Source organism: Semicossyphus pulcher, unplaced genomic scaffold (assembly GCF_022749685.1).
Source record: "Semicossyphus pulcher isolate SPU_LCO1_2020_fin unplaced genomic scaffold, fSemPul1.0.p SCAF_4, whole genome shotgun sequence".
NCBI lineage: Eukaryota > Metazoa > Chordata > Actinopteri > Labriformes > Labridae > Semicossyphus > Semicossyphus pulcher.
In genome coordinates, this window is record NW_027211715.1 from 27,945,890 (window position 1) to 27,962,995 (window position 17,106).

Below are 17,106 nucleotides of genomic sequence, written 5' to 3' on the forward strand. Positions count from 1 at the left end.
CTTTCGCCATGTTTGCCGGTCTGAATGGGGCCCAGCTAATCTTTCGATTATTTGCTTGTGTTCTTTTCCAAGAGTTACATTCATGTGAAGGTGGATAAAACTCTGTGCATGACAGGCACCCTGTGAAGTGGGTCTCTTGGTTGGACTTGAACAATGGAGATGAGAGCAGAATTGCAAAAGCAAACTTACACACATTTAGGTTTGTTAGAGAGTAGCAGGCTCTGTAACACGTGGAGCATCTAACGGAGGTTGTAAGGTGCCCTTTCGTAAATTATCGCTTGGATGAAGCGCTTATTCTGTTCAGGGGATCAATATGTGGAATGCCTTACCTGCAGAGATCAGCCTGGACCCTGACTGGGAGCCTTTTAAACACAAACTCAAACAGCTTTTAAAGCAGGCTCTGTAAACTAGTCATGTTTGATTTAGTGCTTCTTGTAGGATATTTTGTATCCTGTATTGTATCTGTTTTATTTGTATGTTGAGTCTGTTTTGTACCGTCTCTTGTCTAGGCCCATCGGGGGACATGCAATGCAAATTAGCCAAGGCTATAAATGCTGTAGAGCAGGGGTTCCCAACACCCGGGCCACGGACCGGTGCCGGGCCTTTGGTCATTTAGGGGCCACAAAACCCAATAGGTGTCTGACATTCCAAACATACACGGAGTCATCGCATCGTCCCATGGACTGTGTGTCCATAACGTGATATGAAACTTTGCTTGATCATGAAGCCTGATGCCTCTACAGCTCTGTGCTATCAGTGAAATATCTGAACTACACAGCATGTGGACGTATGACAGCATGACAGACAAAGTTTATACTTTAACTGTGCACGGAAGCACGGACAGATCGCAACGTTATTGAGAAATATCAACATGTTGGTTAGTGCTCAAGTTTGTCAGAGAAACAATTATTTAAAACAAAACTTTTTTTGCAAGAAAACTCCACAAAGTTTTCAGCTTTACGAGGAACAAACTGCCGTCTGACTGAGTTGAACGCCGCTTTAAGGTGGTTTTAAAATAGAAATAATAGTCAAATCATTTTGTCGGCGATATTTTCGTGCATTTTGTGAATTCTCACACAAAATGTCATCATTAAACAGGCATCCCATCGCTTCTCCTCACTGCCTCCTCAGCCTCCAAGATCAAATTATTCTTCCCTAACTTGCATCCTGTGAAAAAAGATGACACACATCTCTCGCTATTTACAGCGCTTCTTGTGTTTACATAGACAACGCCCTATTGACATCCAGCCGCAGCCTCCCAAATAGTTTTGAGCACACTGTTGATATTTTAATGAATTGCTCTCATTACCTCCAATTAGAGCTGAGTCACTCCTCATGGCGTTGACTAAAGGCTGACCTGGATCCACTGAACCAGGTTGTTCTGCAGAAAGAAAGACAGAGAAGAAGAAGAATCCAAAAAAGAGCCAAATGTTAAACACAAACAGACACATTGTGACTTAGTACAGAAGCATAAAGGGATAGATGAGATGGTAGAGTCAATGTAAGACTCGTCAGTCAGTGCAGACAGTGCTTGTTAAAGGCCACAGCACAGACTTCTTCTACTACAGATGTCTGAATAATCTCATCTGCCTTTGTGCCAACACACTGTCTGCTCACTGAGGAGGATGGTTAATGAGCCCATAAAAAGTCTAATGCACTGCCAGAAGAGAGATATTAAAGAGGGAGGAGTAATAACCTATAGATGTATGTTTAGTAAAGTATATGAAATAAGGGCCGAGTCAGCTTTTTGTACCTGATAAGGAGTGCGTGGTTTCTGCTGTGTAGGGATTAGCTGAAGAGGAGGAACCACAGCTCGACCGCACCAACGGACCGGTGACAATAACGTTGCTGTCGGGGTGCAGCAGAGCAGCTTTCAGAGGACTGATGGAGTTGAAGCTAACACCTGACAGACAGCCGGTGAACCCGAGAGAGGCCAACCTGGCCAGCTCTGCGTCCAGCTCATCAGACTCTAAACACAGAGAGAGACACAGAGAGAGAGAGGAGAGACTGAGTGAGGTGACACATTTGTTATCAGCAAGTTCCAATTACAGACTTGAAATACGGCAGCGATAAACATTATCTTGATGAGACCATGGCTACGATGATAAGTGGTATCCATCTATGCCCAAATCATATTAATATCGTCTTTGATGTTTCAAAAACCTCCTGGGAACGATTTTTCTCAAACTATTTGCAAGATAAATCTGATAGAGGGCGAGAGTGAAAAAGCCTTCATGTTCAAAGGCAAGTTTTTCATATTAAAGAACTTTTTTTGGGAACAATTTTTCCTTACCCTGTTCATGCATGCTGGGAACTGAAACACGTGGTAAAGGTTAAAGAAAGGTTAAATATCCATCCATCCATCCATACCGCTTATCCTGTTCAGGGTCACACAGGGGGGCTGGAGCCTATCCCAGCTGTCATTGGGCGAGAGGAGGGGCACACCCTTGACAGGTCACCAGTCAGGTCATCAAATATACAGATTAGAAACTGTTTGTCTAAGATGAGACATGAATTGTGGTGTCTAGCATCAAAGTCAAATGTATTATATTCTGTGCTCTTGCTGTTTGCCGTGCCACAGTGCTTTAACGGTGCACAACATTTGCACTGGACATAAATCACATCCAGCAGAATCAACTAATATGAACATTGTTAATGAGAATGGCTGATCCTCCCAAAGGCTTTTTACCACTTACTGCTTCTACGGATGTTTGGAGATCAGCACCCCCTCGTTGTTAGTGGGAGTTAAGACCAAAAACTGGGTCAAAACAATGCCAGCGGCTGTTGGTGTGGGTTTGGGCTGTTTGTTTCAGGTACTGTTAGAACAATTATATACAAAAACAGAAAATTCAGTTCTGTGAGTAAGTAACAGATCCAGGTGCCGGATCAAAAACACTGCAGAGCATCGAATAATGTTATTAGGAAGGATGTAACAACTCTGGAAGTTGCTATGGTAACTATATAACACACTGGCCTCATTCAAATGAATAAGGAGGGATGAGTTTTTCACTTGAACAGTTATCGTAAATGTGAGCATATTTAAATTAAAAAAAGGCATATGTTACTGTTTCAAAAACATCTGGAAGAAGTCTAAAACGACACTAGTGGAGACTCAAATGTTACTTACACTGTTAAACATGAAATTGATCGTGAAACAAGCTTCATAACAGCTCTATTTTTATAGTGCTGGTAATGATGGTGCAAAATCAGATGAATTGGTGTTTGAATAGGCTGAACAAATTAATTGATAATCTGCCTTTAACATTATGATTATTATCTTGTACAAGATCATATCTTAGACTGACTCACTGAGATTTAAAGAGTCGCACAACCATAAGGATTCATCCTCTGGGGACCATGTGTATCTCATACACTGTATAAATGATGGACGTAGCCACCGTGACGTCACCCATTGGTTTTTCGACTGCGTAAATGAAGCCTCGAGTTCTGGATGTGGCCGTTGCCATGTTGAATTTCTGGAACCAGGAGACCATATTTGGATGAGAGGGTAGTGCTGGAGAGGAGCGAGGGGTTGGCAAACAGCAAGTTATTAAAGCTAAACAGTCTGTCTGTGGCTGACCCATTAGCTTGTGAATGAGCCAGTTTAACTTTCTGTTTTTCACAGAGGAGATTCTGTTTGTGGTGGTGACTGCAGGTGATTATTATCAGACTGAAGAAGTAGCGGACTCGCTGCTCCCTCACACACACCGGGAAACCTAAAACACTTGTCTTCTCATCACTACAATCTGCCGTAAACTATCCGGGGAAAGGCCAACAACAATCCTGACTCCTATTTACTGGCCGACGATTAAATAAATGTTTGGCTAACAAGCTAGGTATGGCCAGAGCAGTATGCCTGTTACTTAGTGCTAAAAACATATAAATACATTAATACTAGCATTTAACTCACCAAAAAGCTGGAGCACAGACTTCTTTCACGGCCAGAAAGTTCCATAAACACACAGACAGATTATTTGTCCACTTTTTGCATCAAAAAATTCTCAAGGCTCCAATAGCACAACAGGCGGTGTTTCTGTGTCTGTGTTGACGTCTAGCAGACAGCCAGGATCCACCTGTCACTCAAGTGAGCCGCCCCCTATGATTTAAGGTTTAATACAATAAAAACAAGTGCTATAAAAGAATTCACCTTATCTTGAACAATAAAATTTGCTATTTATTACAAACCTGTGCTTTGTACCAGGCTGTAAACATGTTTATTTCTGCTGTAAAAATTGGCATTTTTCCACCTTCTTGTTTTCTGGAGCCTCAAGTGGCCACTCGAGGAACTGTTTTTTTCGCACCTCTGCATTGGATTCATTTTTCGCTTTGTGTATCCTCAGGAAGGCTGAAAAGCTTTGATTTCTTTTAAAATATTTAGGAAAAAATGTTTTGTAGTGCCGGAAATTTTTACCTGAAGATGAACATCTGTGAAAAAATGCTCTGCAGCTGCCGTATTTGAGACACCTACCTGGGAACAGTATACATTTATTGATATATGATCTGTTTGAACACAGCAGACACTATACTTAGAGGTTAAATTTTGTGTGTCTCTTTAAGAAACTATCAGTTATGGCTAACTCACTCACATAACTATTAATAACAGCAGGTGACTTTAAATGTCAGTGTGACCTGGCGATTATCCCTGCAGGACGCTTTAATGAAAGGTAATGATATGCTGTGTAATCAAAGTTATCACCACAGAGAAACAACTTTTTGATCACATGGGAACGGGACACTGCAGAGTGGCCTGGCTGGAGAGGGCTGTTTATCAGCTGTATAAATGTAATCAGGCTTTGATTAAGTTTAAAATTGAATGTGATCCTCTGAGCAGCGAGAATAATTTGATTTTGATTTATATATGTCATGACAAAGATTTATCTATCGAGCAGCCTGCAGGATGAAGGATTGAGATGGGAGAATGTTTAAGTAACTGCTGTAGCATAAGAGTGTCTATAGCTCTATTAAAATGCCAGATTTTATACTTCATGTCTATGAAGATAGACTTTGTCTCTATCTCTAGCTTCCAGCAGCTTTTTCCTTATACATATCCGTACATGTAGACGGAGAAGTTGGCTTTATCCAGCATTTATTGCACGTTTACTTGCCATATTAAGTCAAACATTTTACCTTTACAGGAATATCCAGGAAAATAGACCCCTAAAAAGCAAACTAAATTCATAAAAATGAAAAATCTGTGTGTAAAAGAAAATTATTCTTTATACAAATAAATCCCCAGTATCAATGCTTATAGAGTCTGCCTTCAGGAAAAAGGTGCGAGCTGTCAAACCCCACACTGACAGCACTGGCCTTGTATCCATGAACTGATGATTGGTGTCCACCTCCGCCCAGCTGCTGCTCTTTACCTCCGCCTCTCTGTGTCTCACTATCTCACCCTCCCTCTCTCTTCATTATCACTTTCTCTCGCTCTGTCTTTCTCTCTCTGTGGGCATCTGATTCCCTCCAGTCTTGTCTGGTCCATTAGTTAGGCTGATGGATGACAGCGCTGGCAGGGACTGACAGTATATCAACTATCTTACTGCCTCTCTGATACTGATATGACGGCTCGGGTCCTGTGGCTCAGTAGAGAGAAGGCTGGGTCGCACACTAACATGGCCTGGGTCAACAAAACACACACGCACACACACGCACACACAAATCCAAGCAGGTGAATGTAAAAGAAAAACCAGCATCGATTTGTACTTGTTTCTTGTGCTTGTCTTGTACCATTCAGTGTGGATGGACATGGGCTGTCTGAACTAATATTTCTAGCTGAGAAAAAGCATGACTCCAGTTTTGTTGGAGTTAAGTGCCAGTTTAAGGCTGATAAATGCATTGTGCAAAACAATACAGAATAATATCATCCGTATAAAGTTGGATATTACAGTCAGCTATCCAAGACACAATATTACTGATATAAATTGTAAATAAAACAGGGCCCAGAACAGATCCTTGTGGAACACCTTTTGTAAACACTCTACGTCTAGCTTTCAGAGAGGTAACTCTGATACCCTGTACAAGAAGTGGAGTTAAACCCAATATTACATGCTGTGTGAGAGTGACTGATTGAGAAGAGAAAAGGCGACTGAAAGCTTTTAACAGGTCAGAGAAATAAGCAGCATTATGCTTTTTCTCGTCCGTGCTTGAAACAGTATTAAAAGCAGTGATGGTACTACGCAAAGGTCTGCAACCAGACCGGTGAGGGCTCAAAATTGACCACTTCAACAGAAATACTGTAAGATTCAACTGTGGGACATTCACTTGTAACCAGTGATTCAAGGATTCCTGTAAGACAGGGAAGTAATAATCTCTCTACATAGAAATGTAGAATCTACATAGAAATGTAGAATCTGTAGGCAGGGACGTGAGTTATTAGTACGAGAAGTTTTCCATTTGTAGTAGGCTTGTAGAGTTGTACTGACCAATCACGTATCAGCAGGCTGCGGCGTATGCAGGAAAAACAGTCCATGTGGAGAGCAAAAGCTGGCGGTACGTAATCCACTGTAATGACATCCCGGCTCCCATCAGCGGTCATCAATTTAGCTTCTTATTAATCTCTCGAAACAGACATCTGCAGCAAGTTCAGCTAACAATCTGTTTCAGATCAAAAACTCAGCTTGAGATAAATTCCCCTGACGCTGTGTCACGACAACGTTTAGATTTCCCGACTTCCTCGAATGCATCAAAAATGATCGATCTGACCTCCGTTCAACAAACGAGCATTTTAAAAGTAGTTTTCTTCTCCTCTTGAGGACAGACCTGACAAAGCTTCATCTGTACTTTTTACTTATCTGCATCATGATGTGGAAATTTAGTCAAAGGTAAGACCTGTTAATTAAAGCAAATCACAAGAAAAACTGCTTCTTTTTCGGGTCCATACCGCTGAAGCAAGCCAGAGTGCAGCCTCTGTGTAACTTACTGTTTACACTGAGACTCACCAGAAACAGATGAACGGGCGCTCCTCTGGGGGATGTAATGCACAAATAAATGAAGCCGATTATTTTGCTGACATATCTGGAGAGGGGATTTCATTTCACTTTTGATTTTAACACACGGTCGCTTCTCAAGTTGTAAACTGGACTGTAAGCAATGCAGCGCACGGAAAAAGGAAGTCTTGGCTGGAAGTCGTTTGGTGCTAACCGCTGGCTAAATTCACCGTCACTCCCAGAGGCTATATCGTCATCAGACTATATCTGATGGGCTCCGATATTGCTGAAGTAATAAATGAAGACTCGTGTCTATGTGTATAACAGATTTTGTCTACTTTTGTCTGAGAAGTCTAATAAGACATACCAGATGAAATTACAAAGGCACGTGTGGTACAAAGTCTTCCCCCTTTGAGGGAAGCCTTCGGAGGACTGATCAGGCATGTAGAGGACGACTGGACTGATGTGAAAATGAAATGTTCTGATCAGTACTGTCTGACTTCCTGGTTTAGTTTGACCCCACCCACAGCAGCTCAGACTTATTGGTTGTTATGCTGAATCTCAGGGTGCTGACTCCAATCTTCTAAGTAATTTGTTCTTTTCAATCTCTCCTCATTACCATACAAAGTGAAAGACCTTTTCTAAGGTTATTACCATTACAGCTGTCTGAAGGCCCGCTCAGAGAGACAGACAGAGCGACTGTATTACTCACCGCTTTGCTAACACACATAAAAGTTCAAATTCTTCTGCTGTATTTTCTGAACTTCTACATTAGTTAAAAACAATACCATTTACAGAATACCTTACCCTCCCATTTGGCTCTCAAATGCCTCTTCTGCCACACAACAGCAGCTTAAGTGGGAGGCACCACCTTTTATTCAGGTCCTTTTATGTTGCATCTCTACAATAAAGTGCTGTGTTTGTCACTGTTTGAATATGAATGTCAACTCCTCTGTCTCTTAAAAGCGCCACAGCTGTTCAGTCTGAAGCTTTCCCTCCAGACCGCCCAACCTGATGAATAGAAAACAGCAGAAAGCGGTGGAGCGGCATTCTGTCGCATGAGGCCAAACATCTCAGTGCTGTTATTCAAATGAGTGTGTCTAAGTGCTGGCGTCTGCGCTAAGAGAGCCCCACTTACCCTGCACTCTGCCGAGAATGAGCGATTTGATGCTGTTGAATTCCACATCAGATGTCAGGTTGAAGTCCTCTCTGGCATTCTGGTCAATCTGAAAGATAGCGTCATGTCAGATCTGTTAAGGTAAAAGCTTAGCAGGTAGACAGCAAAAGCTGATAACAGTGACAAACTGTCAGGGACAGAATAGGACAAATGGCTGCAGAGAAGTGTCCTCCCGTGATGTGATCTGCATATTCAAACGGGGATTCACCCCAAAACTGTAAACCAGGAGCCGAGTGCACCAGCTGGGCGTTAAAAAAAAGGTATTTTCTCTTACGTCCGACTATGACTGACTTCTTGATTCGAATTTACACCGAGTGCACCAAGCCTAATGGACACCGGTCGGGGCTGCGCCTGATCTTATGATGCGCGTCCACGTGAACACTTGATGAATGTTGCCAAACAACACACTTCTCCACTTTCTAATTTCTCCCATCAGATTCTCTTCAGAAGATATGGAAAACACAAAACTTAAGTAAAGGAATACCAAAATAAGGAAACTCAGAGAGTTGTTTGCAGAACATAAAAATGTTCTCACAGCAAAGCTGAACACACACACAAACAAAAGATACCAACATGGAAATTCACCACCGCTGCAATAAGTAGAAATAATCAACATGCTGTTGTCCGATGAACATTTATCATGTCTGGATCGGTGTTTTGAAAGGCCTGCTGGCATAACATCTGAGCGGCAACAATCAGCACCTGCAGGGCGGGGACAGCGCCACGTTTGTGTCTGTTGTCGGTCAGCTCACTAGCTGATCACAGGTGACTATCTCTCGTCTTAATCTCCTTTCATTAATCATCCTGTAAACAAGACGCGCTGCCACAGTGTTTTTCTTTTAAGTTTTGTGACTGTTACTTGTTTTACCTTTGATTTAAGTCTTTCTAAACTTACGCCTGCTCCATCCTAGGAGTAAAAGATCCACCCGGGTGCAACACAAACAGGGCTTAACTCTAACTGGTGCACAGGGGGGTGCATTTGGCTCCGGCAGAGCTCTGAGATGCTGTGCCTCTCAGTAGCTGAGCAGAGCAGTCGAAGTGGAGCAGGTTTTGAGGTGGTAAACACCCTTTGTAATGAAACAGAGAGGGCGTGATGTATTGCTTGCAAACACCGAGATTTGGGCCTTAGTGAATCATTTATCACTGAGACATCTGCTAATGTTGATCACCCAGAGACCAAAGTGTAGCCACAGCAAACAGAGAAAGGGAAGGAAGTTTGAAAACTCGAAATGTAGTTTATGATATTTCATCGTGCTGTTTCCAAAAGCTTGTTTGCTGGTTGGAGTGTTTCTGACATTTTGTTGCCCAAGGCTGAACACCTGCAGGTGCGCCTGAGGGGATGGAAAATTTCATTCTAATTTTATACCATAATTTGAAGATTATTGCTTGCTGATGCAGACTGTCATACTGATAATTTAACTGCGTGCTGCTGTGTTTTGGGGCTCTAAAGGTCACTTTCTCGCAAGCTGTTGTCAGAGCTTCAACAAAGCACAGGAGATTGTTTTAGACATCTGTCATTCACAAGGCAAACGAAGCAGATACGTATAAATCAAACACGTGGAGTGGGCCTCTTTAGATCAGCTCAGGACATCCTCAGGACAGATTATTGTTGTGTGTTTTATCTTTTGACTCTAATTTTGGACACACCTGTGCACAGACTAAGTTTACTGTTTATGAGCTCAGTACAAGCTTTGATCATATCCCGATAACCCTGCAAGAGACATAAGTAAGCCTGGTATTCATATCACTTTATACGTGATTTATTTACAGCGCTAAAATGAACTGCAAGGTATCAAAAAAAAACTCCGCCAACAGCATTAATCAATAATGTGACAAGGAGCCCCAATCGTGTCTGTGTTCTGTCTGCAAGCTTCCTCTCATTATCAGATCAGTGCTGTTTTTAGTGCAGTGCGAGCAGCGGCTTTATTTGACAATGTAACACACATTTTGGATGTCAGCATGACAGACTTTTAAAGGTAAGTCTCAAAAACAAAATAATTCTTCCTTTTCTTAAACTCCTGTGAGGAGTTTTTTGCTGGTTATGAAAGAGACTGAAATTAATTCTGATTACTCTTTATGAGCTACGAAATCAAACCAGACCATCAGCGACAAGATTGATTATTTCTATGTAGTTATTTCTAATGCCTGAAGCTGCTGGCAGGGGGTAGGTGTCAGAAGAAGAGATTAACTGCATGCTGCCTTTGTTACATTTTCCAGGGCAAAGGGCTTTGTTAAAAATCTACATAAAATCAGCAGAGAGATACGAGGTACGGCTTTGTCCACAGGGGGCGCCAAAATTAACACAAACCGAACGTTCCTCACAGCAGCTTTAAAATCACAGTTTGTACATTTGTAAAACCATCCCTGCCTGTTGTGCCAGTGTGGATCATTTGATGTGTGTTTACCTGAACGGAGACGTTGTCTGCCAGTCTCCTGATGGTCACTGTGTGCAGATGTCCGTCAGCCAAGTTCATGACTCTGCTCCACAGCACCTCCACATCTCTGCTGCTGTGCAACTTGTACCTCAGTTCCAGTTCATCTGTGCGAGCATGGAAAAAAAGTGTTCACTGAAAAATGTGCAGACTTCAAAAAGCTTGTTCAGAGAAGCTGCAATCCTGAAAGTATTTGTTTATATTTTGTTTTTTTCCTAACAGAGACTTGTTATAAGTATATACTCAAAGAGCTGAGGTTCTATTAGTTTGCATCCACTGCATACAGTGTTAGTGTAACCCTAAAATAAAGTCACTAGTTTAATATAGAGTAGAGGGGCAAATTGAATTTAAGATAGAGATCTTATACAAGCTGTTGCTAAAGTAAACTGTATAAACCAGCGCAATAAATAGTTTTATATACATAAGGCAATGTTATTGTGTCCAAACAGTAAAGCAAAGCCCATGCTATGAAATTCAAGATAACCCAATGTTATCTTTACAGTGTTGCTGATACAAACATGACAAAAAGCTCCAAAAAAGTAAGTAAACAAATAATCAATTTTTCCCGAACATTTCCACTTTCTTCGCTCTAATCTTCTTTGACATGTTTTCATTCTTTCAAAGAAAGAACATTTCATCCAGATATCTGATACTTTAAAGTTATAATCTCGAAGATCTCAGTTTCGTTCTCTTTGGCGGCAACTATGGCGATAAACGGTAATTGCGGGAGCACACTTCCCAGATATCCAGACGGTGTCACATGTGTGACGTCCACGGTTGGCTCCGGTTGTAACTCTTGATTTTCCTCGCTGACGGTCGCTTTCCTTTTTAGACTGTTTGCTTCATCTGAGCGTCGAGTTTGTTTCTTTTTCTTTGGATTTTCACTTATTTTTGAAGTTGTATCTGTAGTCATCCATCTTTTCTTTGTTTGTTCAGCCATAGTAGATTACTGTTTACTCGCAACACTTGCAGAGACCGGAAAAGCAGCCGCTTAGCTCCTCTCCCAGTCTGTAATACTGCAAATGCAAATGCTTTCATCAGTGGGCCATAGGCTCAATCACCATTGTGTTACCTCATTCGGCGATAGATAGAGACTTAACAGAATTTACATGAAAATCTTCCAGATTATTAGTTTAACAAATAATCCATTTTAACTCCAAACATTTCCACTTTCTTAACACGACTCTTCTTCGACACGTCTTCAGTCCTTCAAAGAAAGAACATTTTATCCAGATATCTCACGCTCTAAGATACCGGCTGATGAATTAAGACGCTAGAAAGCATTAAATAATAGGAGGATTAATACCTTATCTATCTGAACACTCCATGGTATCAAATTAATTTCCCAATTCTTTACAGTGTTGAACTTAATCACTCCCACAGTGCTGAGATAATTCAAATGTTCTTAGATGTCTGCAGCTGTAAAGATGAGCATTCATGATAGGAAATTATCTATTTTATTAATCCAAACACATAATGACCTTTCTAATTCCTTTCTAATTACGTGTCACTGTGTTCAGAGTAATAGAGAGCGATTCGGTTATCATGAGAACAAATCTTGGTAATGAAAACAGTCATGCAGAGGGCAAAAGTTATTTCAGGCTGTTAGCAAGTAGTAATGTTTTCATGTGCAGCAGCCGAGCCTTTTGTTACAGCAGCAGGAAAGGCTTTTTGGAAGCATCAAAGAGGAACCTCTTTCAAGGATTAAATTAGACACTTCAGGAAAAGTGCAGACACCTGATGACGACTTGATCAACTATTCAACACCTGCCATCTCTCAGCTTTCTCTGAGGCACTAGAAAAACCTGAAAGATGCTTCAAAAAGCAGAATTTGTAAAAGTTTTATTCATGACAAAGATATAAAAAGTGAATTTCACCCCACTGGTAGGAGGATACCGAGAATAAATTCCATCAAAGGTTTCCGTTTGCTTGTTTTTAGCCGTCATATTGAAGTTACACACAAAGGATAATTGCAAATCCGATTATGCTATGCAGGAACACTGGCATTGCTCCCTGCCAACTGGAGCTACGCAAAGCTCTACAGTGAAGCGAGTGATGAAAATTTGAACACAATAAATAATCACAATGGCAGAAGAACAAGGGAGAAAAGACCCCACACTGAAAACAGAATTATCATTTAATGGTAACTGCACCGACTGTTTTCTTTGAACCTGACACTGTGCATAACAATTAGCCTGCCTGCACGGAGGAGGAGGAGGAAGCAAAAGGATGGCAGAGTGAATCCAGAGGGACGACGAATGGGAAGGAGAAGAGAGGAAAGGAAAGGGGGTCTGAAAATAAAAATAAGCTAATCTGGCGAAATCAAAAGAGAAAAAAACATTTTCAGCGTCCTCACCGTATTTGTTGATGAGCAGGGCCAGGTGCTCCCTGTAGAACGAGCTGATGTAGAGCAGCAGAGCAGGACTCTGACTGGTCCTGAAGCTCAGAGAGATGTTTTCTCCTCTCAGCGTCATATCAGAGTAGATGGAGGAAGGCGCGGCGCTGCTGTTCCTGCTCAGTTCAAAGGGATCCTTGAGGTTGTAGGCGATAGATGTTGTTGACTTAAAGCTGGCTGAAACCTCTGAAAGGTAGAAAGTTATAGTACTGAGATGAGGAACAGAGGAGCGTCCTGAGTTTGGCTGTCACTCTGACTTGTTCCCTGCTACCCCATGTCCTTAGTGGTAATGGCCAATATAGAGGAAAGACAAAAGAAACCTGCATAAAGATAGTGTTGCATGTACTGGAAATATAATAAAATAAATATAAAGTTAAAAATACAAACAGATAAAAGCCAAGTATGCCACATTTATTAATTACACCAAACTAATGTAAAGCTTTAGCACAACCTTAGACATTCTTCTTTTGGCTTATCAAACAGCTAGCCTGGCTCTGTCCCAAGCTAACAAAATCTGCCTCAAGCATTGAAGTGAAGTAAAATTTGGTGTATAAGACGCACTTTTAATACTTTTTTTTTCATCTAAAAAGTGGGCTGCGTCCTATATACCGGTGCGACCAGTATACCAGTATAAAATGCAGAGAGAGGTACGTTATTGTGTTACGGTATTTTACCCAGACGATGGCGCTATAATCTAGCTAAAGCTTTGTCGCATGCGCCACCATGATCACCAGTACAGCCGCCATCCTCACAACAATCAACGTGACCGTAGGCTGAGCTCAACTGCAGCACCGGTAGCTAGCAGGACTGCAAACTCGACATGGTGAAAACAGATGGTAGGCTGTAATTTGTTGAATGAAAATACATTTAAATGATGTTGAAACAACTTGTATACATGTTTTTATTCATAAATAGCTATAGTAAACCTTTTCCCTCTGGGATACCCCCAAAAATAGACTGCGACTTATGTTCCAGTACAACTCATATCCCGACCAAGATATAGTCCCATAAAAATAAAAAAAAACTGTGATACTTGTATACTTGTGTGCATGTTGTTTAATGTTGCTAGTAGTGTAGTGGATGCAAAGCTATTAGCTTACTCGCCGAGTCCCGTGCTTGGGTTCTGGCCGTATCCGAGCGTAGAATAAGTAGTTCCAGCGAGATGCCAGGGTCATGAAACCAAAAAGTTTTACCCTACAAAAACAACACGCAGGCAATGGTGATCCATGTCCAACACAAAATCAGCTTCCCAGGTAAAAAAAAGGCCAGAACTGCAAGTACGGGACTCAGTGAGTAAGCTAATAGCTTTGCATCCATTACACTACGAGCAAGTATTTCATACAACTTGGTGTCCAAAAATCTGAACTATCCCTTTAAAGAAAGGAGTTCAGAAGTGAGCTTTAGAGATGTTGGTAGGTGCATTTTTGGACAGAGACAGGCAGCTGTGCCTGTTTTCAGTTTTTATGCTTAGCTTAGTGTTGCAGCTGCTGGATGCTAAATAGACAGACATGAGAGTGGTATCGACCTTTTCTCCAACTCTGGGCAAGAAAGCAAATAACTGTAATTCCAAGTAACAGCACCAACTGTTGAACTGTTGAACTATTCCTTTTAACATCCATGCAGAAGATTTTTACCACCAACAAGCCCTTGATGCATCATCTGGCAGACAAAAGTCCTTAAAGATAGTCCCGATGCTTGGCCTTCAGGGGAGTATGGACTTATTATGACCTACTCAAATGGAGTGTGAAGAGGACGAGCAGAGCAGACAGTGAACGACACAGACAGACAGGGTCAGTCTGATGTCTGCGGACTGAAGGATCCTTTTCAGAAAGCTGTCTGATCTTTGCTCCTTCCTTCCTCATTTAAGTAGCAGGACATGAAAGATCATAATAATTGTGTTTTGTAAAACTTAGACCTCTGTTAGCTCATAAATGGATAGACATGCTGAAGTCCTCGTTTTTTTCTAGTCGTTTGTCTGAGAGAGTCAAAATAACATTCTGGATTAGCATAATATTTCCCCACCGTGTGTCCTGGATGCTACTTTATCAAGGAGTAGGCTTAAGTTAGTGACTGTTTATCTGTGTTGGATTTGGGGACGTTTACACTCCAGGAGCCAACTCATTATCTAAGACATGAGAATTTGCCAAACACACCGATTATCCTAAATGCCTCTACTCTTATGGCTTAAAAGCAAACAATGAAGAAAAAATGACCTGCCTTGCTTTTCTCAATGTGTTAGCTAGGTTGCTAGCTAAACTTTCTAATCATACCTTGTTATAATTTATAAGTAACTACTTAGACGCTGCAGCACGACATCAATACAGTGTGTCATTTCTGATGTAGGTCTGTTATCAATTACCCCTGCTATCTGCTCCATCTCAAGGTCTGATTCACAAAGCAAGTTGCACTAATGATATTCAAGCACAAACATGCCCATAAAGTGTCGCAGATCCGTGCAGTTTGCTCTTGTTTTGTGTCTGATTGTGGAGAGAAGCTGTCTGCACCTCCACTCTCTGCTGCGCTCTTATGCAGTAGTTGAGCGCACACTGACAGATCTAAACTCCATGCACAGATAGACGGTGAGCAGGGAGAGGCGGGGGCAGCTCTATTAACAGTTTATTGTTCAGTCCAGACTCCACAGGTGTTCACTAGTTTAACTGTCTGTCACGCAGCTTCATTTTTTTAAACAAGCTCCTAACAACAGCTCGTCCATGTAATAATTTGCGTTATGCGTTGCAGCTCCAGACCGTCACCACACATGCGCTGGCCCATTAGCCGGTGCAACAGCCGCGCAATTCTTTAGTGAATCTGTGGCAAAGTAATCTCTATTTACAGGACGGCAGGTGTTCTGGTTTCCGCTGAACTTCGCTTGTAGTCCGAGTAATACCAACCAATCACGTATCAGCAGACTGCGGCGTATGCAGGAAAAACAGTCAGCAGGTGGAATGTAATCCGCCGTAATGACATTCCGGCTCCTATTAGCGCGATCTGACGATAATTTAGCTTCTTATTAAAATCTTTAAACAGACATCTGCAGCAAGTTCAGCTAACAATCTGTTTTAGATCTAAAATTTAACTTGAGATGAATTCCCTTGATGCTGTGTCGCGAAAGCCGTTCAGCGTTCGGATTTCCCGACTTCCTCAAATGCATCGGATCGATCCGACCTCCGTTCGACAAACAAGCATTTTAAAAGTTTTCTTCTCCTCAAGGACAGACCTGACGAAGCTTGAACTTTTACTTCTACTTTCTAATCTGCAGCATGATGTCGAAATTTCAGCAAAGGTAAGACCTGTTAATTAAAGTCAATCACAAGAAAACGGTTTCTCTCTCTGTAACAATGCAGAACACGGAAAAGGAAGTCTCGAGGGGAAGTCGTTTATCGCTTGCCGCCCGGCACGGTCACCGGTGTCCCTGGAGGCTATATCGTCTCAGACTATAGCCCATGGGATCCGAGATTGGTGGTAAAGCATTCCTGCAAGGACGGCCATTTTTAACTGGAAAAACAGACCTTTATTTTGAAAGGCTCTGAATGGGACGCACAGACTGAGCTGGCAAAATAAAAAGCAATAAAAACAGGGAGAATAGGCTGCTATGGGCAACACAAATGTCACGCTGATACCGTATGAGAAAAATAAAACACATTTCTTCTTGAGTCCTTAAAAAATAAGTTGTAGGCACAAAATCTGACAAAAAAGAAATTCAGACAAACATTGAGGTACTCCTGAAATGTGACTTACTTATAGTCACAACGAGAAATGACTTCTTCCAAGAAACATCATACAGGGTTTATAATAATGACATTGAAATGACAGTGTCAGGATGAATGTTATCTTTCAGACCTACAATGCCTGATTATAATAATCCATTTCATTCTTTACTCCATGAATGACGTCTGGAGCAGCTCTATGAATACATCTCGCTCTGCCTTCCTCAGACACAAACCTATAATGAATTCTCTGCTAAATTAGCCTGTCGTCGCTTATGTGCACGGATATGAAATTCACATGGAAATTGTGAGGATGAAAGACTAAATGAGCCCATTCGAAGTTGGAGGAGAGACTCCTTTACATTTTGAAGATGATATGGCACCATGTGTTTCTCAGTTTTTGTCATCTGGTGTTGATATGTCTGTCAAACATAATGGGATGTGTCTGGAGGCTGTCGGATCTTAAAGTGTC

General features: G+C 41.6%; 1 protein-coding gene across 1 annotated transcript in view; it reads right to left on the reverse strand.

Annotated features, from left to right (window-relative positions):
* LOC138606856 (contactin-associated protein-like 4) overlaps positions 1–17,106 on the reverse strand; it is a 76,180-nt gene that overhangs the window by 1,155 nt on the left and 57,919 nt on the right. The window contains exons 17-21 of the mRNA XM_069679324.1: positions 12,889–13,113; positions 10,506–10,639; positions 8,062–8,149; positions 1,754–1,969; positions 1,310–1,381 (exon numbers count right to left, since the gene is read on the reverse strand). Coding sequence (XP_069535425.1) covers positions 1,310–1,381; positions 1,754–1,969; positions 8,062–8,149; positions 10,506–10,639; positions 12,889–13,113 — 735 coding nt within the window. The remainder of the gene's footprint in view (positions 1–1,309; positions 1,382–1,753; positions 1,970–8,061; positions 8,150–10,505; positions 10,640–12,888; positions 13,114–17,106) is intronic.